The 27585-nt window shown below is 48.2% G+C and overlaps 1 protein-coding gene across 3 annotated transcripts in view; it reads left to right on the plus strand.

Annotated features, from left to right (window-relative positions):
* ALDH1L1 (aldehyde dehydrogenase 1 family member L1) overlaps positions 1–22407 on the plus strand; it is a 130581-nt gene extending 108174 nt beyond the window's left edge. For all 3 annotated transcript variants that reach the window (XM_053896880.1, XM_053896881.1, XM_053896882.1), the window contains exons 17-23: positions 8651–8744; positions 11156–11255; positions 12542–12640; positions 15595–15760; positions 18792–18897; positions 20070–20269; positions 22068–22407. In XM_053896880.1, coding sequence (XP_053752855.1) covers positions 8651–8744; positions 11156–11255; positions 12542–12640; positions 15595–15760; positions 18792–18897; positions 20070–20269; positions 22068–22123 — 821 coding nt within the window. In that variant the 3' untranslated portion in view covers positions 22124–22407. The remainder of the gene's footprint in view (positions 1–8650; positions 8745–11155; positions 11256–12541; positions 12641–15594; positions 15761–18791; positions 18898–20069; positions 20270–22067) is intronic.
* Positions 22408–27585: the final 5178 nt, after the last annotated feature.

Genomic DNA, 27585 nt, shown 5'->3' on the forward strand with positions numbered 1-27585 from the left:
AATTATAAATGTCTATGCACCGAATTCAGTAGCACCCAAATATATAAAAAATTAATCACAAACATAAGCAACCTTATTGATAAGAATGTGGTAATTGAAGGAGACTTTAATACTCCACTTACAACAATGGATAGAACATCTAGACAGAGAATCAATAAAGAAACAAAGACCCTGAATGATATATTGGATCATATGGACTTGACAGATATATTTAGAACTCTGCATCCCAAAGCAGCAGAATATACTTTCTTCTCGATTGCACATGGAACATTCTCCAAGATAGATGGCATACTGGGTCACAAAACAGCCCTTACCAAGTATAAAAGAATTGAGATCATACCATGCACACTTTCAGACCACAATGCTATGAAACTTGAAATCGACCACAGGAAAGAGTCTGGAAAACCTCCAAAAGCATGGGGGTAAAAGAAGACCCTACTAAAGAATGAATGGGTCAGCCAGGAAATTAGAGAAGAAATTAAAAACTATATGGAAACAAATGAAAATAAAAAGACAACAATCCAAACACTTTGGGATGCAGTGAAGGCAATCCTGAGAGGAAAATACATTGTAATCCAGGCCTATCTCAACAAACAAGAAAAATCCCAAATACAAAATCTAACAGCACACCTAAAGGAACTAGAAGCAGAACAGCAAAGACACCCCAAACCCAGCAGGCAAAGAGAGATAATAAAGATCAGAGCAGAAATAAACAAGAATCTAAAAAACAGTAGAGCAGATCAATGAAACCAAGAGTTGGTTTTTGAAAACATAAACAAAATTGACAAACCTGTGCCAGGCCTCTCGAAAAGAAAAGGGAGAGGACCCATATAAAGTCATGAAGGAAAATGGAATTATTACAACCAATCCCTCAGAAATACAAGCAATTATCAGGGAATACTATGAAAAATTATATGCCAACAAACTGGACAACCTGGAAGAAATGGACAAATTCCTAAGCACCCACACACTTCCAAAACTCAAACAGGAAGAAACAGAATATTTGAACACACCCATAACCAGCGAAGAAATTGAATCAGTTATCACAAATCTCCCAATAAATAAGAGTCTAAGACCAGATGGCTTCTCTGGGGGATTCTGCCATACATTTAAAGCAGAAATAATACCTATCCTTCTCAAGCTGTTCCCAAAAATAGAAAGGGAAAGAAAACTTCCAGACTCATTCTATGAAGCCAGCATTACTTTGATTCCCAAACCAGACAAAGACCCAGCAAAAAAAGAGAACTACAGGTCAATATCCCTGATGAATACGGATGCAAAAATTCTCAACAAAATACTAGCAAATCGAATTCAACAGTGTAAAAAAAGAATTATTCACCATGTTCAAGTGGGATTCATTCCTGGGCTGCAGGGCTGGTTCAATATTTGCAAATCAATCAATGTGATACATCACATTAATAAAAGAAAAGATAACAACATGTCAATCCTGTCAATCGATGCAGAAAAAGCATTTGACAAAATTCAGCATCCTTTCTTAATAAAGACCCTCGAGAAAGTCGGGTTAGAAGGAACATACTTAAACATCATAAAAGCCATTTATGAAAAGCCCACAGCTAATATCATCCTCAATAGGGAAAAAACTGAGAGCTTTCCCCCTGAGATCAGGAACACTACAGGGATGTCCACTCTCACCGCTGTTGTTTAACATAGTGTTGGAAGTTCTAGCATCAGCAATCAGACAACAAAAGGAAATCAAAGGCATCAAAATTGGCATGGATGAACTCAAGCTTTCACTTTTTGCAGATGACATGATATCATACATGGAAAACCCGATAGACTCCACCAAGAGTCTGCTAGAACTGATACATGAATTCAGCAAAGTCGCAGGACACAAAATTAATGTACAGAAATCAGTTGCATTCTTATACACTAACAATGAAGCAACAGAAAGAGAATAAAAGAAACTTATCCTATTCACAACTGCACCAAGAATCACAAACTACCTAGGAATAAACCTAACCAAAGATGTAAAAGATCTGTATGCTGAAAACTATAGAAAGCTTATGAAGGAAATTGAAGAACATACAAAGAAATGGAAAAACATTCTGCGCTCATGGATTGGAAGAATACATTGTTAAAATGTCAATGCTACCCAAAGCAATCTACACATTCAATGCAATCCCAATCAAAATTGCACCAGCATTCTTCTCAAACCTAGAACAAGCCATCCTAAAAATTGTATAGAACCACAAAAGGCCCCGAATAGCCAAAGTAATATTGAAGAAGAGGACCAAAGTGGGAGGCATCACAATCCCAGACTTTAGCCTCTACTACAAAGCTGTCATCATCAAGACAGCATGGTATTGGCACAAAAACAGACACATAGACCAATGGAATAGAAGACAGACTCCAGAATTGGACCCACAAAAGTATGGCCAACTAATCTTTGACAAAGCAGGAAAGAATATCCAAGGGAAAAAAGTCTCTGTAACAAGTGGTGCTGGGAGAACTGGACAGCCACATGCAGAAGAATGAAACTAGACCACTTTCTCACACCATTCACAAAAATAAACTCAAAATGGATAAAGGACCTGAATGTGAGACAGGAAACCATCAAAACCCTAGAGGAGAGAGCAGGAAAAACCCTCTCTGACCTCAGCTGCGGCAATTTCTTACTCGACACATCTCCAAAGGCAAGGGAATAAAAAGCAAAAGTGAACTATTGGGACCTCATGAAGATAAAACGCTTCTGCACTGCAAAGGAAACAATCAACAAAACTAAAAGCCAACCGAGGAATGGGAAAAGATATTTGCAAATGACATATTGGACAAAGGGCTAGTATCCAAAATCTATAAAGAACTCACCAAACTCCACACCCGAAAAACAAATAATCCAGTGAAGAAATGGGCAGAGGACATGAATAGACACTTCTCTAAAGAAGACATCCAGATGGCCAACAGGCACATGAAAAGATGCTCAACGTCGCTCCTCATCAGGGAAATACAAATCAAAACCACACTGAGATACCACGTCACCCTAATCAGAGTGGCTAAAAATGAACAAATCAGGAGACTATAGATTCTGGAGAGGATGTGGAGAAATGGGAACCCTCTTGCACTGTTGGTGGGAATGCAAACTGGTGCAGCCACTCTAGAAAACAGTGTGGAGTTTCCTCAAAAAATTAAAAATAGATCTACCCTATTACCCAGCAATAGCACTGCTAGGAATTTACCCAAGGGATGCAGGAGTACTGATGCATAGGGGCACTTGTACCCCAATGTTTACAGCAGCACTTTCAACAATAGTCAAATTATGGAAAGAGCGTAAATGTCCATCAACTGACTAACGGATAAAGAAAACGTGGTTTATATATACAATGGGATACTACTTGGCAATGAGAAAGAATGAAATATGGCCTTTTGTAGCAATGTGGATGGAACTGGAGACTGTTATGCTAAGTGAAGTGAGTCATACAGAGAAAGATACCATGTTTTCACTCTTATGTGGATCCTAAGAAACTTCACAGAAGACCATGGGGGAGGGAAGGGGGAACAAAATTTACAGAGAGGGAAGGCGGCAAACCATAAGAGACTCTTAAATACTGAGAACAAACTGAAGGTTGATGGCGGGTGGGGGAGAGGGAAAATGGATGATGGACATTGAGGAGGGCACCTGTTGGGATGAGCACTGAGTGTTGTATGGAAACCAATTTGACAATGAATTACATATAAAAATATTTTGTTATTGATATTGTCTACTAGATGAAGACAAGTGTGGTCTTTATGCATGGTTTCCTTTAGTTCTTTGAACATATATAATGGCTGCTTTGACATCTTTGTTGAGTATGACGTCTGGGCCCTCTCAGCTTCTACTGCCTGCTTATTTTTCTCTATCCTGTGATAGGTTATGCTTTCCTATTTCTTTGCATGCATCATAGCTGCGTTAAAAGCTGGCACAATTTAGGTAATATCTTCTTCCCTTTGCAAAGTGTGTTTTCATTATTTGCTTGTTTATGTCTTTAATGACTTGGCCAGGCTATTTGAGTGACGTCTATTTGCCCTGTGGTGTGTAGCCAGTGATGGCACTCGTCAGGGACACAGCCTTGAGCATGGGATGATAGCAGTTTTAGCAGGGCTCTCTATGACTCTCTTTTCCCCTGTTCTCTGTGTTGCTATCTGCCCTTTTGGTGTCATACTCAGCAGTTCAGCTCCACTAACTAGTCTGGTTGCTCTATTGTTTTTAACAATGGCCTGGGACATCAATTGCTCCATGATAAGATCCAATTAAATTTGGACCCCTTTGCAGGGGTAGTTTTTGAGGCCAGACTTTGAGGTTTGTTTCTACCCAGAGGGCTCTCCCTGGTTCTCTCTGGTAAACTAACTGACCTATGCTTACCTTAATGCTGTCATAGAGCTATCAGCCTTCTCTTAAGGGCTCATCCCCAAAATCTCCGTTGTTTTTGAGAATGCCCTTAAAATTCAACCTCACCACACAGTTTCAAATAAAGTCAGTATTTTTTAGGAGCTCTCGGTTCTTACAGAAATCTTCTCCCCCTGCCCCAAATCTCTGAACCTCTGGCACAAGTGATGGGTCCTATGAGGGAGCTGGGATTAGGCAGATGAGGCCCCCTGGTCTCAGCCTGCCACACCTGGGTTAGAGCCTTCTCTAGTCCCTAGAGTAGGGACTAGGTGGAAGCCATAGTCAGCAAGAATTTAGCCTCTAAAACACAGAGTTGGGGGCGCCTGGATGCCTCAGTCGTTTATGCATCCAACTTCAGTTCAGGTCATGATCTCACGGTCTGTGGGTTCAAGCCCTGCGTAGGACTCTGTGCTGACAGCTCAGAGCTTGGATCCTGGAACCTGCTTCGTGTTCTGTGTCTCCCTCTCTCTCTACCTGCCCCTCCCCTGCTCATGCTCTGTTTCTCTCTCTGTCTCACAAAAATAAATTTTAAAAAATGTTAAAAAAAAATTAAAAGAGTTGGAGGAGGTGAAAAATGGTGAGATGTTATATCCCTGGAGTGGGAAATGGAGGAGAGGAACCCTGCCTTCGTGGCCACACCTGTCTGGGGTAGAGTTTCCATCACCTGGAGGGAGAGAATGGTTCATGGCTTGGTTACCACAGACTCTCACTGTTCTTACTGAGATTTAGTAAATTTACTTGAATAAATGTTTCTTCATTTGCTTAAATGGAAGTTTAGGAAAACTTTCAGAGATTGTATATGGTTGGGTTTTTTTTTTTGTAAATCATTTTCACCAGTTATGGTTATTTCCCTGGGAATTGTCATACTAATCTTCAGCAGTGACTCCAACCTCATGCTTTTTGAATTTATTGTGTTCATATTTTTATTATTCTTAAATAACATACAACTGTAGTTTTGACATCTTCTTTGACTCAGTAATACTTAAAAAAATCCAATTGTTTTTTCTTTCTAAAATTCTGTTTCTATGTTTCTAGTTTTATTATGTCATGATCAGAGAATATGGCCTTTGCATGTTTGCTAGTGCTGCCATAACAAAATACCACAAACTAGGTAGCTTAAGCAACAGAATCATACTGACCAAGTAGACTAGAAATCAGAGAGGAAGGTGTCACTAAGGCGATGCTCCCTCTAATGGCTCTAGAGATGATCCTTCTTTGCCTTTTCCTAGCTTTAGAAGCATCACTGATTTCTGCTCTGATCTTGACATGGTACTTTGTCTCTATGTGTGTCTGTATTCAAGTCTCCCTCCCACTTTTTTTTTTAAGATTTATTTATTTATTTGGAGATAAGAGAGAGAGAGAGAGAGAGCGCCAGCAGGGGAGGAACAGAGACAAAGGGAGAGAGAATCCTAAGCAGGCTCTACACAGTCAGCGCAGAGGCCGATGTAGGGCTCACACCCACAAATCATGAGATCACGCCCTGAATGGTAACCAAAAGTCAGATGCTCAACTGGCTGAGCCACCCAGGCACCTCTCAAATTGTGTCAGAGGATACCATTGACCTAATAAATCCATTACTGGGTTAAGGCCAACCCTAATGATGTTATTTTAACTAATTACATCTGTAACAACACTATTCCCAAATAAAGTCACATTCTGAGGATATCAACATATGAATGGGGGAAGACACAATCCAACCCACAATAGCCTGTAAACATTCTGCTTTCTAAAATGGAGAATTTCTGGGGCACCTGGCTGGCTCAGTCAGTGGAGTGAGAGACTCTTGGTCTCAGGGTTGTGAGTTCAAGCCTCACATTTGGTGTAGATATTACTTAAAAACAAAATCTTTAAAATAGAAATTTTCTTTTTTTTTGATGTCCTTTTTTTAAATGTTTATTTATTTTTGAGAGAAAGAGCTCAAGCAGGGGAGGGGCAGAGAGAGAGAGAGACACAGACACAGAATCCGAAGCAGGCTCCAGACTCTGAGCTGTCAGCACAAAGCCCAATGCAGGGCTCAAACCAACAAGTTGTGAGATCATGACTTAAGCCAAAGTCAGACATTTAATCGACTGAACCACCCAGGTGACCTTAAAATGGAGAATTTCTTTGTGGTCTGACATATGACACATTCTTGTGAATATTTCTTGAACAGCCTGAAACATGATGATGATGATGATGATATACACTTTATTTTTCAGAGCAGTTTAAGGTTTACAGAAAAATGGAGTAAAAAGTACAGAGAGTTCCCATATACCTCATATCCCCATGTGTGTACAGCCTCCCTCACTATCGACATCGCACAACAGAGTGGTACATATGTTACAATTGACAAACTTACACTGACACATCATTATCACCCAAAGTCCATAGTTTTCATCAGGATTCACGCTTGGTGTTGTACATTCTATGACTAATGTGTTATGACATGCCTCCACCATTGTGGTATCATATGGAATAGTGTCACTGCCCTAGGACTTCCCTGTGCTTCACCTACTTTGCCTCCCTCCCTCCAACCCCTGGCAATCTTTCACTGTCTCCATAGCTATGCCTTTTCCAGTACATCATATAGTCAGACTCATATAGTATACAGTCTTTTCAGAGTGGCTTCTTTCACTTAGTAATATGTATTTAAGTTTCTTCCACATCTTCTCATGGCTTGATAGCTCATTTCTTTTTGGTGCTGAATAATATTCCATTGTCTGGATGTGCCACAGATTATTTATCTATTCACCTACTGAAGGACATCTCAGTATCTTCCATGTTTTGGTAGCTATGAATAAAGCTGCCATAAACATCTATGTGTAGTGTTTTCTGTAGACATAAGCCTTCAACTCACTTGGTAAATACCAAGGACTGTGATTGGTGGATCATATGCTAAGGTTATGTTTACTTTTGTAAGAAATGACCAAACTGCCTCACAAAGCAATTGACCCACTTTGCATTCCTACCAGTAATGAATGAGAGTTCCTTTTTCTCCACATCCTCTCTAGCATTTGGTGCTGTCAGTGTATTGGATTTTGGCCATTCTAATAATTGTGTAGTTGTGTCTCATTGTTGTTTTAATTTGCAATCCCTAATGACATATATTGAGCATCTCTACATATACTTATCTGCCATCAGTATATCTTCTTGATGTGGTGTGTGTACAGACACTGCCTGTGCAATTTTTTCATTGGGTGGTTTACTTTCTTAGTGTTGATTCTTTTTTTGAGATCTTTATATATATATTTTTTAATGTTTATTTATTTTTGAGAGAGACAGAGAGAGAGGGAGACACAGAATCTGAAGCAGGCTTCAGGTTCTGAGCTGTCAGGACAGAGCCTGATGTGGGGCTCAAAACTCACAACCATGAGATCATGACCTGAGCCAAAGTTGGACACTCAACCAACTGAACCACACAGGCGCCTCGAGATCTTTGTATATTTTGGATAGCAGTCCTTTATCAGATGTGTCTTTTGCAAATATTTTCTTTCCCAAACAGTTATTTTCTTTTTAACAAGAATTGTGGAATGGAATTAGTTTCTTAAGTATATGTAGAGGATGAGAGTGTCCCACTTCAAACCAACTGAACCAGAATCTTCACAGGTGCACCTGGGCGTATGCAGTTTTACAAGCTCAGAGGCAGGGGAGCCATGGAAATGAAGGGGTGACTGGGTGGAGGAGACCAGGAATAGACAGTTGATAAGGTGGGGAAGGGAAGTATCAAGACTGACTCCCAGTTCATGGCTTGAACAACTGGTTGCAAAGAGAGGTTGTTTACTGACATGGAGAACCCGGAGAAGGAACACGTCTGGGGAAAGATTAAGAGTTCAGTGTCAAATATGTTGAATATGAGAGGCTGCAAGGCATCCAAGTGGAGATGCCGAGCAGTCAGAGGAATCATAAATGGATCTGGATTGCAGGCAGATTTAGAGGATGATGTGTCTGAAGATGACATTTGAAGAGGCGAGCCAGGGTGAGGTCAAGCTGAGGAGACAGTGTGCGTTGAAGAAAGGAGAAAATGGCCTTATTTTAACTTACCTCTTTAAAGACCCTGTCTCCAACACAGTCGGATCTGAGGTACTAGAGGTTGACATAATGAATTTTTAGGGCATGCAATTCTGCCCACAGCAGAGAGGGAATAGGCCCTGGGCATGGAGGGTACTAAGTACTTGGGGTGCACAGCCCAGAGGCCTGGCCTAAAGAGGCACGTGCCAGGGGTGGAGAGTTTGTACCTCACCCTCAGCACCTGCTGGCTGCCCTGACTCCCTCACTGACTCCAACCTGCAGGCTCGCTGGTTGGCCAGAGACTCTCAGACCATCCCGATGTGCGGAAAATTGGGTTCACAGGTTCCACAGAGGTGGGAAAACACATCATGAAAAGGTAGGTGTTGGGGATACCCCTAGCCACAGTGTGAAGATGTGGACAGTGCTGTGTGTGAGCTTGAGGCAGGTCTGGGCCCAGTGTCTGAGTTTCTGACCAGCCCCTGTGGAGGCCAGTGCAGCTGCTCCACGGAGCACACTCAGACCTGGGGCTGCTGGAGGCTCCATGCGATTTGGGGCCCTGAGCATGCATGGCCACTTGGGACAGAGCTGCTCTGAATTGAGATGGGCTTCAAGTGTCAAAGGCCCCCTGGATTTTGAAAACTTAGTGCCCAAAGTAGCTGATTAATAACTTTATATTGATGGCAGTTTGAAATAATTTATGAATTGGGTTAAATAAAATACATTTAAATTAATTTCATTGGTTTCTTCTTAGTGTTTCTTTTAAAGCTAAAAGGAATTTACTTTTGTTTTTTAGTGGTTAGTAAAAAAAAATTCTCTTACATTTGTGGCTGGTCTTTGAGGCTTTTGTTCTATTGGACAGCCCTGTTCTAGAACATCCTTTCGTCTCTTTTTCCTGGGACTTGCCTCAAACCACCTGGGTTTCTATTCCCTGGCTCTGTTAATAATTCATGATAGGACCAGGGCCAAGCCCTGACCCTCCGGGCCTCAATTTCCCCACCAGTTGAGTTTGCATGCTCCGAGGTGCTGGTTTGTGCAGACAACAAGCTTGGGGCTACAGACAGGGCTGGACTGCAGGACAGTACCTCATAGCCCTGGCTGTCCCAAGACAAACACTGGATGCCCCAGCACCACCCCACTGAAGCTGAATTCTGGGGATGGGTTTCAGGCGTGTGTACTTGAGTAATAGTTACAAATAGAGAGGAGCTGGAGTTTCTGTTGGACATAGTGATGCCTTTCTCTGAGGTCACATGAACACCCACCACTGCCTGTGCTATAAGACTCGTGTGTGAGACCTTCCAGAGCAGTCCAACTACGACATGACAATTACACGGGAGAAAGGCTTCTCTTGTGTTAAAACACCACCTTATTGTAGCCCCCAGTGCAGAGCAGTGTTCTTTTTCCCTGGGACACTTCTGTAGCCCATGACCCTGCTTTCCAGGGGCCTCTTTGTGCCCCCACAAGATGGGGTTCTCACCCCTTGGCCCCACACATGCCCTTTGTGGGACAGGGTGCATCCTGGGCCCTGGTGCCTTCCTTAAGTGGGCACCATGTTTATGAGGATCACAGCAGCTTTATATGGCATATTTTTCTGGGCCAGGAGCCACAGCCAATGTGGCTGGTAGAGTGTATCTTTAGGGTCAGTGGAGGCTGACATCACAGCCTGTGAATGGGTCCAGGAAGAGCAACTCTGAAGTGTTTTGAGTGCAGCAGAGCAAGCCTCAGCATTGAAGAGAGGGAGGCTGGTGGTGGTGCAGGACTGATAGTTGGGGTGCAGATGGACGGATGAGGGAGTGGGGGCAGGGGCTAACTGCAAGTAGTCACAGCAGTTGATTTACAAGTAAATCATCTGGTCTTCCCAATGCTGTGTAGGCAATAGTCCTATGTAAGCACATATGTGCTAGGGTGAGTGAGGGCTCAGTAAATGTCAGCTCTGAGGACTTCAGGGCAGGAGGGCTTGGGTGGGTGTCCTGTGGCTCTGGGACTGCCATCACCTGAGGACATTCCAAGAATACCCTGAGGCTGGCGCCTGAGATGAGAGCCTTCTTCCTGGGTAAGTCCTGAGCAAGGAGACCCCCCCACCACTCCCACCCTGTGCCATGCTTGTGTTTCACTGACCCACTCCTGTGAGTGTCCCTTTGAGGACAGTGTCAGTAAGTCCACTTTGTGCCCACTGATATAGCATGCGATGGACCCCCACCTTCTCTCTGTTTGCACCTGTCACTAAACATCCAAGGGGACAAAGGCCCTATGACACTGTAGCCACGCCAATGGGGGAATGGTTCTGTGTTTGGTTTATTCATTGGATAAACACAGCTGCATGACCAGACACATGCCTGTCCACCCTGGTGGGGCTTATTCTCTGATGGGCAGGGTCAGACACAAATACTCCACACAGCAAAGCACATCAGGCACGGAGCTCAGGAGCATGCAATTTATAGGGAACAACCAGGGCAGGCACCCCAGCAAGGGGACATTGGAGCAGAGGCCAGAAGAAAGTGATGAATGAAGTTCAAGGATATGTGAAGCAGGAAGGGTCCTGAGGGGCTGTGAGAGCAAAGACCCCGCTGTGGGCGTAGCCTGGGTGCGGAGAAGGAGGAAGGCAGTGGTGTGGAGAGAGGAGTGAGGCAGGGAGAGCAGATGAGTGTGGGAGTGGGGAGAAGCCCCCTCTGACCCTCTGCTTGCTCTTTGAGTACAGCATGCTTTGGAGCTTCCCTCGGCTCCTCCACCTGGAGCCCCTGTGTCCCCATCTCCCAGGGACTCAGCCCTACCAACCTATGTCCCTTTCAGCTGCGCCCTGAGTAACGTGAAGAAGGTCTCCCTGGAGCTGGGCGGGAAGTCGCCCCTCATCATCTTTGCTGACTGTGACCTCAGCAAGGCTGTGCAGATGGTGAGGGCCGGCCTGAAGGGGGTGGGGGGCGGACATGGGGTGCCCATCGCTGATTCCACAAACTCACAAAATTGGCCTAGACTGGCAGGAAGGGGCCTAGGGGACAAAGAATTCCATATGCCTTCCAGAAAAACAAACTTCCCAAGATGTTTCATAACTGTCAGGATTTGAGATCAGCTTCACAGAATGGGAAATGTTAGCCATGTTCCCATCTGTTCTGGTCAGCATGAAACCCTTTCCTTTTTGCTATGTCTGTTTGCCCAGTTCCACCACTGACTCATTGGGCAGCCTCAGGCAAGTTACTTAACTTTTCTGGCCCTTGCATTCTCACCTGTATCATGGGGAGAATACACCTATGGTTGTTACAGCGATTCAACATGCTATTAAGTCTGAAGGGCTTAGAAGATGTAGCAGGTGCTGTGTGTCAGTTGTCCTTATGTTCGTATTGTCACTCATTGTTACGCCTCAGTCCCCCTCTCCACACTTTGGGAGCAAACCAGTAAGGCCATGTTCAACCATGTGCCCAAATATGCCCCATTCTGTCTAAGTCTCAAGGTGTCTTGAAGCACAATGTGACACCCAGCATGGACAGGAAAGAGAGTACAGCCTCAGGGAAACTGAGGGAGACAAGTACATCAGCCCAAGGGTCTTGACCCTGGTGCCAAGGCCACTGCTGCAGGGCCAGTGGCTCAGGCCATGTCATTGGGCAGTGCAATCCCAGCTGCCATGAGAGCTGAGCTTGACCCAGAGCAGTCAGGCTCACCCTCCTCCCCTGCTCCCCCACATAGGGCTCCCCAGGTCCAAAATACAGGCTCCCTTGAGCCACTGAGGACAGTCATTCTGGACCCCTGCCAGGAGTTCTCTCAGGCCTGAGCTGGCACCTTGTCCCTCAAAGACATGGGGCTGCTGCCTGCTCCAAGCTAACAGACCCTCCAGGCTCAGCCCCAAGAGGGTGAGTTCTGACCCCTCCTGTATCACCCCAGGGAGCATGCCTGCATACAGGGTCTCCAGGCTCACTCCCCAACTCCCACTTGTTCTCCACTCTCTGCAGTGTGGACACAGGTGTCCCCAGGGGATAGGACTCATCTCTCCTCTTGAGGTGACTGAGGAATGAGTGGAGCCTGTATGCCCAGCACTGGCTGGGTCTGGCCCACCATCCGTCAAAGGTCAAGACATACACATTCTTCCCCTTCCTTATAGGAAGGGGTTACCTGGGGCCGATGGGATGTGGGGGGATGGTGCCTTGGGAGAGGTTGTAAGCCAGCATCTTTATCCATTCTCTGAAGGGGATGAGCTCTGTCTTCTTCAACAAAGGTGAGAACTGCATTGCGGCGGGCCGGCTCTTCATAGAGGACTCGATCCACGACCACTTTGTGCAGAAGGTGGTAAGTTATGCTGAAGAGTCCTCACCAGGAAGACTTGGGCTGCAGGGGGTTGGGGACAGGGAGACAGGGCTGGGCCAGGTGGAGTCGGGCACTGTTCATCTGAGCAAGGAAACCCTCAGGCAAAGCCGTATCATTTTTACTGGTTTTTATTGTTTCAGCAAGAAATAGCAACCCTGCACCTCACACTGACATAACCAGAAAGGGCCTGTGCTAGGGCACGTCTGCAGCAGTGAAGCCTGAGCCAGGAATTCAGGTGCATGTGGCTCACTAAGGATGAGCTCTCAGGTGAAGACTAAGGGGTGAGAGGGACTAGGAGAGGACAGAGACAGGACATGGTCTCAAGTGACATCCAGCCCTAGCCTGACCCACACATAGGAGCTCTGGAGCAAGAAGGACAGCTCTTAGGTGTACCCCTGGGTCAAGGGCCAGGCGTTTATCCCCTCTCAACAGTTGTTGGCTGTGAGTGTCCATGGACTAGAGGAGTTCCCCCCTGGACCTGGGACCATCAGCAACCACTTCTCATGGCTGCTGTGGGATGGGTGCCCACAGGGGCATGGCGCTGATAGCATAGAACCAGAGGGAAAGTCACCCTGTCCCCACTGACTCTCTTAGAAAAGGCTGTGGGGGAGGATGTTGGTTGGCATGACTGGGTCCCAGGTCCATCTCTGGTCCATTTAGTGATTGCAGGACCCACAGGGCTCTGGTTGGCTCAGCTTCAGCCAAGAGCCCTTCCCCACATCCTGGAAAGGAGAGTCTGATCACAGTGGGTAAGGGAGGGGATGCTGGAACACAACCCCTGTGTGCAGGTTTAAACACACTGTATGAAGCCAGGAAAAAAGAGAGAGCAGGACTGAGACAAGGCAGGACAGGTGTTCGGAAGGAGTTCTGGAGAAGGTCTTTTGTTTTAGAGAGAGAGAGAGTGCATGTGCACTTGAGTGGGGGAGGCACAGACAGAGAGAGAGAGAATCCCAAGCAGGCTCCATGCTGTCAGTGTAAAGCCCAACATGGGGCTCGATCCCACAAACAGCGAGATCACTACCTGGTTCGAAACTGAAAGTTGGACACTTAACCCACTGAACCACCCAGGTGTCCCTGGAGAGGGTCTTGCATAATGGGTAAAAATATGAAAGGCAGGGAGGAAAGGAGCAGACCTTCTAGAAAAGGGAGTGTAACAGCTTTTTCCATGTCATAAGCTAGTCCCCAAACTTAGTGGCTTTGGTAAATGCTGTTTGTGCAGTCATCGTCCTGTGGGTTGGCACCGTGGGCACCAACCCAGGTTCACCTGAGGTTGGCTCGTGCATCTGCGGCCAGCAGGAGCACTGGTGGCTGCACTGGGGAGGCTCATCTTTGTCCTTGTGTTGCTTCCTCTCACAGTGTGTGCTCGGGCACATGCGGGGCCAGTGGCAGGGTTCCCAAGAGTGAGAGCAGGAGTTGAGAGCCCTCTTGGATCTCTCAAAGGTTGCTCATGCCACATTCTACCTGCCAAAGCAAGTCACAGGCCACCCCAGTTTCAAAGGGTGGGAAACCAGCTCCACCTCGATGGGAAGTGCATACAGTGGTGTCCACTTGTATAACCCACTGTAGTTTGGGAGCTGGGAAGCCTGGCTGAGCAAGTCCTTTGCTGTGACACGCCCAGCACAGGAATAGCTGAACCTGGGACACGGATGGAGAATCATGATGGAGGGGGCGGCTCACTGAGCGGATGTGGTTATGGGGAGCACAACCCTTCTGGAGACTGCAGGGAAGTCATGAAACTCCCACAGAGTGAGGCAGGGGACAGAATCCCAGGATAACTCTCAGGATCATCTCAGTTCCCAAATACAGCAAGGGAGAAGTGCACCCAGGACGGTCAGCACCATTGCTCTTGGAGTCCTAGGGAGATTGGGTGGAGGGTGGCCAAGTGAGAGCAGAGAAGGGGAGCAAAGCAGGAGATGGGAACCCCCTTCAGCACAGAGAAGGGGTTCTTGGTGAAAGGGCAGAGGGTGTTTCTCAGGGACTTGAGTGTCTGCTGCATCTGATTAGGCCTGTCTGGAATGTGTACGCAGAGCCTGAATGGAGGGGTGAGACAGCCCTCGCCTCAGAGGTAGAGGAGATGGCCAGTCAGGTCTGACCTTGATGCAGCCACAGGGAGGGTGTAGATGACCTTGTTTGATTTTAGGAAACCAAGGAAGGAGCCTGGAGAGAGAAAAATGGAAGGGGTGGATCCTAGCCTGGAGCCCAGAAGTTCTGATGTCTACATCCCACTGGTTATGCCATCTGAGTTCTTTTTCATAGCACAGCATCCCATACTCAGAGGCTTTTATGACTCTCTGCATTCAGCCCCAGAATCCAGCAGACACCATCTGGCACATCGTTTGTGGAGACCCAGACCTGTGTCTCCAGGCAGCAAAGACTTTTGTGTTGGCTGAGGCAACAGGGAAGGCTTCCTGGAAGGAGGAGGCCCTGAAGCTGGGCCCTGAAGCAGGCAGAAGTGGGAGCAGGAGTGGGTGGACTCAAGGCCCAGGCCCCTCTGCTCTACTCTTACCACTGGGGCATTGCAGCAGGACTGGTGTTTCCTGGCCCCATCCCCATCCCCATCCCATGTTCTGGAGTCCCCAGACAAATGTTCTTTCAGCTTCTCGGCCTGTGAAGCTGGGCACAGGACCAGTGTAGAGACACACTCTGTTGACACCACCCCCAGCCCCATGTCCGGCCCTCACCCATATCCCTGGACACCTCTGTTTTCCCAGCTCATCTGATGCTACGCTCAGGTCTCCTTGCACATAGGATACATCTTGGGTTTCAGCTTGGAAGGCAGGTTTGGAACCAGAATATGGAACATCTTGAGGGTGTGTGGAATTTCTTCAGGGGCCAGTGGCTGGAGGCCAAATGCAAAAATGTCAGTGGGTCAGGTTTGGAGCATTGCCAGGAACTTGGGCACCTGAGCAGGACCTGACTGGGAGAACTTTCCACAGGTAGAAGAGGTGAAGAGGATGAAGATTGGTAACCCTTTAGATCGGGACACCAACCATGGGCCGCAGAACCACCAAGCCCACCTACGGAAGCTAATAGAGTACTGCCAGCGTGGCGTGGAGGAAGGGGCCACGTTGGTCTGTGGTGGGAGTCAAGTCCCTCGGCCAGGTCAGTCAGAGCACTCCACTTGGGTGAACTGAAGGGCCAGTAGCATGGCCTCTGGTTTCCTGTCTACTTCTAATTGGAGGTATGTGAAGGCCATGGTTAGGCTCCCAGGCCTCAGGGCCCATCTGTGACACTGGATGCCATGGCCTTGGCTATCTGGACACCTGCCAGACCAGGCGTGGTACTGGCAAGGTGAAGACAGCAAAGCTGAAATCCAGTCAGTGCTGGTTTAATGTGTATCATAGTGGACTTTGATTTGCCATAAACCTCTCCACATCTGTGAAATTCTCTCCTCCTGTGGATTCCAAGGCACTGGCTTTCATGGCTTTCTATCTTTGGCATTACTTCTCAGTGGCCACTCTTCACTGAACCTCCCTCACCACCTGTCCCTTAAATGGAGGTATGCTCAAGTCTCTCCTGAGCTTGGAGTGTTGCTTATGGCAGACATTTTCCCTGGAGGATCTCACCCCCTGCAGTGGCTCGTACCCTCCCAAATATCTGTCTCCAAGCTCCTCCTCATCCAGAAATCCTGCCCACCTGGACACCTCCACCTGTATGTCCACGGCCCCTTTGAACTGAATGGGTACCGAATCCGTCACATCTGAGTTCCCCCAGCCCCAACCTGACCCAAGCATACACCTGCCTCTCTGGAATCTTCCATCTGATCAAGTCACTGGAGCCAGAGGAGCAGGAGCTGCAGCATGGACTATTTGAACTGCTTCCTTGTTAGACTGCCTGCTACATGGGGAAAGACACTGTGTCTGTCTCTGTCTACACCATTAGGTCCTTCATGCCAGCACTGAGACTCATATGAAACCTGAGTTAATTTCATGGAATGAAGGAGGGAAGGAAACAATGAATATTAGACTCCTCTCTTTTCTTGATCCCCTACTCTAAATTAACTGCCTGATTCTATTAAATTAAAAATCTTTCTTGCCTGCCCTGCAACCCTCCTACCATCCTGCCAACTCTCCACAGCTTGTCCTGCCTGGACCATAATGTCTGCTTCCTGAGGAACCTCTTGAGCCATGCTAACCCTTCACTCATGTAGCTGCCAGAAGTCTGCTTATATCTTCCCCAACATTGGAGCAATTTCTACAGGGACCCATCCCCCTGCAGTGACAAGCTCAATCTCCTCACTTCATACACAGGGTCTTCCATGATCTGTTTCTAACTTGCTCGCCCATGACACACGCTCCAACCATTTTTTATTCTCTCTGAATACATCTCCCCTTTTCTTGCTCCCTGTGCATTTGCTGCTCCTCTGATGAGCAACCAGCTCCCGTTTCACCACCTGGTGAATTCACCAACCAGCTCAAATAACAGCCAGACCCAGACCATATGTGCTCCTGTGTCACAGCTGCTCCCTGGCATCTTCTACAGTGACAATTGTATAGCCACTGACTGCCACTCTCTGCAGAGTTCAGAGGCTGATTGGAGAGAGTGAACTGAAGGCATGGTTTGCAGAGCAGTGAGGGGAGGGAGTGCATTACCTCGAAACCAGGAACAGTAGGGAGCCACCATCACCACCCCCTGGCCTGAGGGCCAAGAGGAGGGCATAGAATTCCTGGTATCTGGTGAGGGGTAGAGCTATGAGGTACAAACTCTACTAGAAGCCAGAAGATGAGGGAGCGTGGCCATACAGTCCCCCTCATGGGGCCCAGAAGGGCAGAGAAGAATATGAAGGAACAGGAAAGGGACAGAGCCTGGCCAGCCCAGAGCCTCCAGCACCTGATGGGCAACAGTTTGTTTGCAGATTGAGTGAATACAGGCCACACCACATGAGCCAATATGTGTTCATACCTAACTTTTAAAAAAAGTGTTTATTTATTTTTGAGAAAGAGAGAGAGGGAGAGAGAGACAGTGTGAGTGGGGGAGGGGCAGAGAGAGAGGAGACATGGAATCCGAAGCAGGCTCCAGGCTCTGAGCTGTCAGCACAGAGCCCGACACGGGGCTCGAATTCACGAACCACGACATCATGACCTGAGCCAAAGTTGGATGCCTAACCGAATGAGCCATCTAGGCACCCCTCATACCTAACTTTGGTTTTAAAAATTGTAATTAATGTTACAATATAATTTACAAATGTGTGAAAAATATGGAATATTTTATTTATGTTACTCTTAATTTTTTTTTTAATTTTTTTTAACGTTTATTTATTTTTGAGACAGAGAGAGACAGAGCATGAATGGGGGAGGGCCAGAGAGAGAGGGAGACACAGAATCTGAAACAGGCTCCAGGCTCTGAGCGGTCAGCACAGAGTCCGACGCGGGGCTCAAACTCACGGACCGTGAGATCGTGACCTGAGCCGAAGTCGGCTGCTTAACCGACTGAGCCACCCTGGCGCCCCTTAAGTTACTTTTAAAGTTAATTTCTTTTTGTTTTTCAAAAAACCAGAAAGAGAAAATTTCATGTCTCTCAATTTTCCCTAGTGAGGCTAAATGAAATCTCAGTCAGGTAGGGTCTCAGGGCCCCTGCACTCTGTTTCTAGAGGAGAAATAGAGGAAGCATTTCTGCGGTCAGAGGTGGTTCCACCTAGAACCAGGGCCTGTAGGGGCAGCAGTCTGGATGGGAGTAGGTGGTGGGCATGTGTTGACAGGAGAGCAGGAGGCACTTGCCTCTGTGCCTGGGGCACCAGCTCCCACACTGAGGTGTCTGGAAGGAGATGGGAAGCAGTTCTGGGAGATCCTATCAGAACTCGTGTGCGACCTCCCCCTACTCAACCTACTCCACAGAGACTGATGGAGAGCCACCTGAAGGGCTATACTAGGTACAGAATCGCTGTTCTATCACAGACCAACACTGAGCATTAGCCTCATTTTCCTCAGCAACGTTTAGTTGAAAGAGTTGTGATAATCCCATGGACTCATATTCCTGAGGCAGGAAAGGCACCCACAGCATGTGGTCTTCACCACACAGGTGTCACAAATTGCAGTGCCAGAGTGGGAATGTGTGCATGGTGGCCAACAGGACCAGGTCTGGCCTGGGAGAGGACCACCCACCTACACACCACGGACCTCTGTCTCCCCCTTAGGTTTCTTCTTCGAGCCAACTGTTTTCACGGATGTGGAGGACCACATGTTCATAGCCAAGGAGGAGTCCTTTGGGCCCATCATGATCATCTCTCGGTTTGCTGATGGGTAGTGTGCCCTGCTTATGTCTCTTGAGAACCGGATCCTCTTCCATGCTTTACTGGGTTCTTCCCTTGAGCTTTGTGGGTGGCGGGTGTGGCCAGAAGGAGAATTCAGGTGGGGTGGAGGCTAAGGATGAAGCCTAGCCTAGTCTTCCCAGTCCTTGTCAACCACTGAAGTTAGGAGAGTCCCAGGAGGTCCAGGAGGGCTGGGTCCAACTGAGAGCATCCACTTCATCTCTCTGATGCCTCTCACTGCCTGCTGGTCCTGTTCCCATTATCCACTGCTGTGTAAGAAACCATCCCAAACCCCAGTGGCTTGGAATAACAAGTTACTTATTTCACTTGTGAATCTTCAATTTGGTCAGCATTCGATGGGACTGGCCATCTCTACCTCCATGTCAGGGCCTCCCCTTAGGCTTTCCGTGGCATGGCAGTTGCTGCTTGGCACCTCACTCACCCAAAGAGGGCCAGTGGAAGATGTAAGCCTCCTCAAGAACCATCAGTCAGCCTCAGGCACCCCGGAACTTCACTTTCCCCTCTCCTATTGGTCCAGCAAGTCATCAAGGCCAGGAGAGGAATAGGGGCCGGCCATAATTGCTTTACCACAGGTTCTTTTCCTGACTATTATTTTTCAAAGTAGCACCTCTGAGCAGATTCTAGAATGGCACCTCATCCTCGATACACCATACTTCCAGCTGTCAAAAAATTATCAAAATTATCTTCACATGCTGTGTTAGAATGAGACACTTTTCTGCCATCTACCAAGCAAATATTGTGCTGAATCTTCAAGCCTATAATGTCTGTGGTGGGGACGCCCCCAGGGCAGCTCCATGAGGAATGCCTGACAGGTGTTCCTTTCCATGTGGGTGTGGCTTGAGCCTGTCCCGCTCTCTGGGCTCCTATCCCCTGGTCTATAAAGTGAGGGGTTCACCCATGATGACCAGAATGGTCTGACTTTACTCTGCCTCCTGCCTGTCATTCTTTCCTCTTCTCTCAGCTGCCCTATCTCCTCCATACTTGCTGTCGGCCCAGCATGATTTCTCAGAGGGTCCTGCATGATGGGAAGCTTGGAGTGGGTGGCACCTCCCCTCGGAGGAGGGGGGTAGGTCTCCCTGCATCCCATGCCTCGGGTGGCCCCATGACCCTCCTCACAGAGTTCTTCCTGGGTTTTCCCCGCAGTGACGTGGACACCGTGCTGTCTCGGGCCAATGCGACAGAATTTGGCCTGGCTTCTGGCGTCTTCACCAGGGACATCAACAAGGCCCTGTATGTTAGCGACAAGCTGGGGGCAGGCACCGTGTTTGTCAACACATACAACAAGACCGACGTGGCCGCTCCCTTCGGAGGGTTCAAGCAGTCCGGCTTTGGCAAAGACCTTGGTAACCTAATCCTGAACACCTGTAAGGCCTCTTGGCCCCCGCCCGCCCAGTCCTGGGGGCCAGGGGTGTAGCACTAAGATGGCTGCCAGTGCTCACCTCTTACCAAGAGGGGACAAGCGATAATTCAGGCGGTATGCAAGATCCTGCTAGAAAGTGAGGACTGCAGGAAGCAGACAAGACAGAGTGATCTGGCCAGGGAGACTGGGAAGGTGACTTTAACGGGGACCAGGGTGGGCCTTTCCCAGGAGGAGGTGCCTGCACTGAGACACCAGTGTCTGGAAGAGGCAGAATAAAGACCTGAGGGTGTGTGCTCCTGGCAGAAGGGACAGCAGGTCTTGAGAGACCAGCTTTGGTCTTGGAGCTGCAGAGAAGGGCCTCAGTTCAGGGACAGGAGGACCGGAGGAGAAGAGGCTAGGGAGGCTGGCAGGGGCCAGAGAGCAGTGTCCTGGTGGCCATGGTCAGAGCTTCATCCACAGAAATAGGGGAAGCCATGGAGGCTGAGTATGGAGGCCTATGGGGTGGTGTGAGTCCCCAGTGTAGAGACAATGTCACCCAAGTGAGTAGCCACATACAACCCACCTGGCCTGCCAGGAGAAGTGGAGATCTGGTCTGGCACTCCTCTTTCCCTGGGCTGTTGCATGATTTAGGATGAATGCCACTCTCCCCATCCTGGCACTATGGAGTCTAGCAGTTGAAGACTGGTTCCATTTGGGGATTCTACCTCTAAGGCCCAGCCGTGGTGAGGGGGGCAAGGCGTGGGAGAGCAGCTGTCTCCCAACACTCCATCCCTGAACCCAGCTCAGGATCCTCAGGGAGGTGGTTGCTATTTTGTTTTCTCTACCCCCCCCATCCATCCTTCACATGCTGTGGGAACCCCCAAAGGTGCTGGTTAAAGGGACCCCACAACACCCCCCAAAGCCTGGTACCACACTGTGCACACAGAGGTGGGGCTCGCTCACATGCACGTGCACAGGTGTGATGTTGGACAGTCCTGCTCCGTTTGTCCTTGTCTGTCACCTCTTCCCACCTCCTCTTCTTGGTGTCCTCCATGGAAATATGCAAGGGCTATTGTCATCCAGGAGACTGTGGGTGCCAAGTCCCCAGGGTCTAATCTCTGGCACTTAAGGCTATGCCCCCCGAGCTCCGCAAGCTCATCCTCTCTGCTGCCACCTCATCCCCAGTGTCCTGTGCACATAAACCAGGCATCCCCAATAGCCCATTGAGGCTGAGCCAAGAGAACTCAGCAGGCCCTGTCTGGTGAAGTGTGGCTCCTGGAGCTAACCTTAGTGGGTGGGGGAGATGTCAGGCAACCACAGACCCAACATACTGGTCATGGGGCCAGACATACAGCTGCAGAACACAGCCAGCTTCTGGGTGCCTGTGAGTTCCCTTTCCTAGTAACGGCATGACCTGGAATTAGCTGGGGGGCAGCAGTGGGGACAGGCACCTCTGGTTAGTAAGGGCCCCAAAAGAGCCTCTTGGCTGCCCTCTGGCTGATGGGGCTGCCATCCCTCGAGAGGAGGTAGTCAGAGGAGGGAAGTTTCTGGAACATTTGCCCCAGATTGGTCTGTATTCTGATACCTGTGGTGGAATCCTCACCTCCGCCTATCCACCCAACTGATTCCTGACCCCCCAGGGCCTCAGCTTCTCATCTGTAACTGGGGCTGAGCCTAAGCTGACCCCACATGGTTGCTGCATGGATCTGTGTGACAACAGGGGTGCAGTGCTCAGAACAGCGTCAGGCCTGCTGTAGGGGCTGCTGTGAGGATATTTCCCAATGGCACGTGGTGTCTTGCAGGAGAGGAGGCCCTGAACGAGTACCTGCGGGTCAAGACAGTTACTTTTGAGTACTGAAGAAAGATATCCTGAGAGAATGCCCCGCTCTCTACGATGTGTCCTCGCCCTGCACAACCGGGCCTGCCCTCTCAAGGGGAGGCCTAGGCTGCTCCCCCAGAGGTCTCATGCTCTCACCCCCTCCCGAGTGCACAGCACCCCACTTGAGACACCGTTGGAAACCTTCCTGTCCACACTCTCTGTCTCTGCTGGGACAGCCCCACCCTTGCCCAATCACAGTGCCCTTTGTTTGGGTGAGAAATTGGCCCCAAGGCAAATAAAGGTTCTGACCAGTGGCAGCAGGACTTCCGTGTCTCTCCACTCCCTCTGTGGGTACCCCTGGTGACCCTGCAAGTCCTGGCACTTGAGTGGCATTGCCCAAGGAAGGTGTCCTGGGGAGAGGTGCAGGAGTAAAAAATGTTCATCAGCTTCAGCCTGAGAAGATGGGTGCTGAGATGAAGCTAGGAGTGTGAGATATTTGTGGTGCGATACCTGGGAAATGCAGAGCAGAGGAAGAGGATGGGCAGCAGAAGCGTCGTGCCAGGATGCAGCTGTCTCCCTGTGTTGCAGCAGCCTCCCTGGATGGGACAGGCCCTGCCCTGCCTGCCCAGCCCTCCACTTTGTTCACTCTTTCTCCTATCACCCCGCAGGACTCTGGGGCCCTCCCTTCTGCACTCCCACTCCTGAGGGCACAAACATTACACCCTCACTTACCTGCTGTTGCCCCAGTTTACCCCACATAGCACTCTGCTCGGCATCCCACCCCTCCACCCCTACCCGGCTCTGCCCCTCTGAAATTCCCCTCCTCCCCCTGCAAGTCCTGGCCATGCTGGGTGTGTCCTGGCCCAGCCTCTGCTCATCTGGGAACATCTTCAGTCCTCCTCCTTTAGCCAAGTCTGTCCCCCAGGACCTATGAAATCTGTCTACCTCCCGCAATGGGAGGTCCCTATGCCTGGCTACCTTCCATGATGGCTTCTCTTCCTTTCAGGACACACTTTTACAGAAGTCCCGTCCAGACTACCCTGGTAACAGTGAGTGGTAATAGTAGTGAGAAGCAGTAGTTCACTGAGTAGTACTAACTGGAGGCATGGAGGTTCCAGGCCCTCACTATGTGTTTATCTCATTTAATCCTTCCATTAGCCCAACTGCTTTTGTCCCCATTTATAAACAAGGAAATTGAGGCAGAGACATTTACCTGCCCAAGGTTACAAGACCACTTGAAATTGCATTCCCTCTAGTTTCTGAGTGAGAAGGACTCTGAAGCCCTTTCTGCCTACAGAGCAATTCACCCCTCTGAGAGCCCCTCAGTATTGAGTTCCTGACTCCCTCCATTGCTGGGGGTCAGGCCCACTTGGATTTGCTCTTTGACAGGGCTTAGCTGCTGTGGTTTGGGGGGAGCAAGCTAATCCACTGGCTACTGCTCCCATCTTGGGGTGGGGGTCCTCTACCTCCCCATGTCCGCTGTAGCCCAAGCAGGAAGTGGGCTCTTCTATCAACCCCCCATGTACCACTGCCAGGAGGCTGTAACTTCTCATGAGGGCTTCTTAGAGGGTCATGAAGAACTGACAACTCTTACTCCATGAGCCAACTCAGAACCCCGAAGCCCAGACCCATAGCCCTGAAGCATACGCCCCATGGGAGGCACTTGTACCCATTTCCCACCTGGCTGCTTGCAGCAGGGCCAGCTCACCCCACCACCAGAACTGTGGTCTCAATGCTCGTGCCCACAGAAGGGAAGAAATGTGTTGTTCACCTCAGCCTAAGTCTCTTGGACCCTGTTTCCTCCCTGGGAATTGATCGTGATGATTGATGGCAGAGAACCACTTCTCTGAGAGAAGACCTTCTCCCCCACCCGCTTATTTTAAGTTCATTTATTTTGAGAGAGGGGGCATGAGTGTGTGAGTGGGGAAGGGGCAGAGAGAGAAGGGATCTTAAACAGAGACAGAGAACCCTAAGCAGGCTACACGCAGAGCCCAATGTAGGTTTCCATCCCACAAATTGTTGGATCATGAGCTAAAATCAAGAGTCAGATGTTCAACTGGTCTAGCCATTTAGGCATGCTGAGAAGAATTTTCCTGTCCCAAAGGGGTGCAGATCTGCCTTAACACACATCCAACAAGATGAGTCCCTTATCTTCCCCTTTCCCAGGTCCCCTTTGTTTCACCTCAAACAGCCCCAGGGCCAAGGGGGTCCAACTAATGCACCCAGAAGCCTGCCCAGTGTCTGGCGGGGTCAGCCTTGTCTTCCCTGCAAACAGCTCTTCACAGTAGAAGAGCAGGAAACATTTGGAGCGCAGGCTGATCCAAACCCAAATTGAGCCCAGAAACCTTCTTCTCCCCTCTTTAGACACACACACAGAGCTTGGTTTCAGCCAGGTTGCCCCACTACACTTCCATCTTGACACCTCTGGTTTGAATGTGCACAGCTGGGCTCCTACCTTTTTTACCTTCTCCTCTCTTCAAGAATTCTTCTGAAACTATAAGGTAAGTACTTGAGAAAAACTACCCTGCTTTCCCTTCCTATGTACTTCTTTCCTATTGTGTCTCCTTTACATTTACATGGAACACTTCACTTCTGATGCTTCTGGTCACCAAATGTGGGGAGTGTTTCCCACATCAAGCAATTCTCTGTGACACCAGCTGCGTGTCCTACAATTTAACTCAACTGTCAACACTATCCATCACAGACAGTGTCAGATCCCACAGGTTAAGAGCTCAACTCCAAAATACTGTTCCAACCTACTTTAGATGTCAGTCACAAGTAGTAGGTGTCCAGGTTACCCACAACTTGTATCTGATTTGGCTATAAATCGGAGGTTTCCATGAGTCCCACTTTGAGTTACATTAATTTTCTAGAGCAGCTCACAGAACTCGGGAAACACATTTGCCACTTTAATAAGGATATGATAAAGGATACAGATGAATAGCCAGATGAAGCGATGCATAGGGTGAGGTCTGGGAGGGTCCTGAGCATGGGAGTTTCTGTATCTGTGGAGTTGGGGTGAGCCACAGTGCCCTCTCACACACAGTGTGGATGTCTTTACGAGGACTGGAAGCTCTCCAAAACCCATACTGCTGGGATTTTTATGGCCACTTGCTCACATAGTCATGACTCATCGTTAACTCCATTTCTAGCCACTCTCCCCTCTCGGGAGATTGGTTTGGTGGGGCAGGAGGGGGTGAAAATGCCAAGTTTCTAATCATGGCTTGGTCTTTTTGGTGATTGGCTGCCATCTGGGAGCCCACCCAGAGTCACCTCAATAGAATAAAAGATGCTCCTATGCCCTTCTCACGGGCAATTACAAGGGTTTGGGGAGCACTGTGTCAGGGTCAGAGACAAATATTAGCGTTCTTATCACTTAGGAAATTACAAGGGTGTCAGGAGCTCTGTGCCAGGAACCATGGACAGAGACCAGTACACATTTTCTATTATCTCACAGTAAGAATGGTAAGACTATCGGTTTATGCATTTCCATTCCTTTATCCCCTTCTTTCTTGAGTTCTAGAACCCCAAAGTTTGCATGGGTCCATGGCTGACCTGAAGAAAGACAGAATTCCCAACCTCCTTTGCAGTTAGGTCTTGGTCATAGAACCAAGTCCAGTGGACAGAATGTGAGTAGAAGTGCTCACTCCAGAGACGTGCCCCTTAAAGCAGGGAGTCATGCTGTTGCTCTCCCTCTTTTCCTTCCCTTGGACTGGCTGGAAGCAGACCCAGGAAAGAGGGTGGTGTGCATTTTCAGACCATGCGGATATGGCACTACCTTTGGAGGCGGACGGAGCTGCACACAGTGGCAGACATCTGAATCCCCAACATCATGGAGGTGAATATGATCCAAGGTGACCTGCCAGCAGTCATTGGTACATGGGAGAAATAAACTTGTCTTTTTGTAATTTTAAATGCATTTATCTTTCCATGTTAAAGGCATTTAAGAAATATAATGAACAAAATGAAAATATGCATGTGTGAATAGGGCCAAGGAGGAACACAGCACAAAGATAAAATCAGGAGTGTGGTTAGTATCAAAATTGTGTTCTGTGAAATTTTATACCATTCTAAAGTTGGAGCACGATTTAGCTCAGAGCTTTCTAGCTGACAAGAGTGTGAGGGAACCTAATCTGTGGCCTAATTCACAGTGTCCATGTGACAGAAGAAACAAACTAGTTTTTCTGGAGTACAGAAAGAAATCCATTTTTTATGTCCTCCTGAAAATAATATGTTTTCTCATGTGATGACCACTGCCTTATACTATTTTATAGTAGGGCGTTACGCTGCAGATGGCTGTTTCTTATGACCTTCCCCAAGGTAGCTGAGCACACGATGACTTACTGGAGGCACAAGCGACCCCCCTGGTAGCATGAAACACTACATATTCGTCCAACTACAGTGGGGTGGGGTGGGGAGGAGGACAGACCTTGGAGCCCACTGTAGCATTCTGTTGATCTGTCTTGATCCAAACATGATGAGCCAGAGGAAATGGAATTCACCAGAAGCCATTTCAGGCAGTGCCTTCTGTCATGCAGAAAAATGTTCTGACTAGGTAAAAGGGGGCTGGTGGGGATGTTCAGGATCAGAAAATGGCCACAGGCTTGCTCTATGTAGTACAGGGAAGAAGATTTTTGAAGTGTGTGTAGGAATGAGGTGGCAAAGGAAGGAGGTAGACTTGGCAGGCGGGGGGAAAGGTGGGGAAGGTGATCCCTTGGTGGCCAAGGCAAAACGTTGAGATATATCGGGGAATAGGTGGTGGAAATTCCTTTCCCTTCTCCCTCCAAGGTCAACAATTCCTCATTACTGTGCTTTCCTGTGAACTTGCTCCTCTTGGGGAAACCCCAAAGAAGAGATGGTCTGTGTGCCCAAGGGGATACGGGCAGAGCAGAGTGCAAGAGCAAAGAACGTTCCAGAGAACATCTGGTTATGTGAGTAAAAACTTAGGCACAAGGTTGTGTTGCATATCCATTGGTAATCCTCCAAAAGTGCCACTTCTTCCAAGGGAATGTGTAAGGTGCATTGGGCAGTGAGTCCCTGGCAGGCACTATAACCACAACCCTAGTGTTGTGGGGTCCACTGAGCTGGACCAAGGAGTGAAGTGTCCTTATAAACTGCATTTCAAATGGGTAAAGGAGTTTACAATAAATATATTAAGGGCATGAGGACACGCATCTCTCTACAAAGAGTATCACATTGAAAGCTTTCCTTCTGTCTAGTAAACAGTCTTGCCCAGAATACCCATGTGAGACCAATTCACTTGGAAACACAGTCTTGGTACATAGTAAACATTTGATAAGTACCTAGGAATGAATGACTTGGTAAACATGTCTCATCCTGGCCTTACATGAGTTACTGAACTTGCTCTGTGCTTCAATACCCTCATCTGTAAAACCTCACAGTGTTTTGAAAATAGCCTAACACTCAGTGAGGACAAGATAAATGTTAGCTTCCATATGATTCATGGAGTGGATTAAATCAATTGCAAGGTCTAGGTTATA

Source organism: Panthera pardus, unplaced genomic scaffold (genome assembly GCF_024362965.1).
Source record: "Panthera pardus isolate Hobbes unplaced genomic scaffold, ASM2436296v1 HiC_scaffold_8, whole genome shotgun sequence".
Classification (NCBI taxonomy): Eukaryota; Metazoa; Chordata; class Mammalia; order Carnivora; family Felidae; genus Panthera; species Panthera pardus.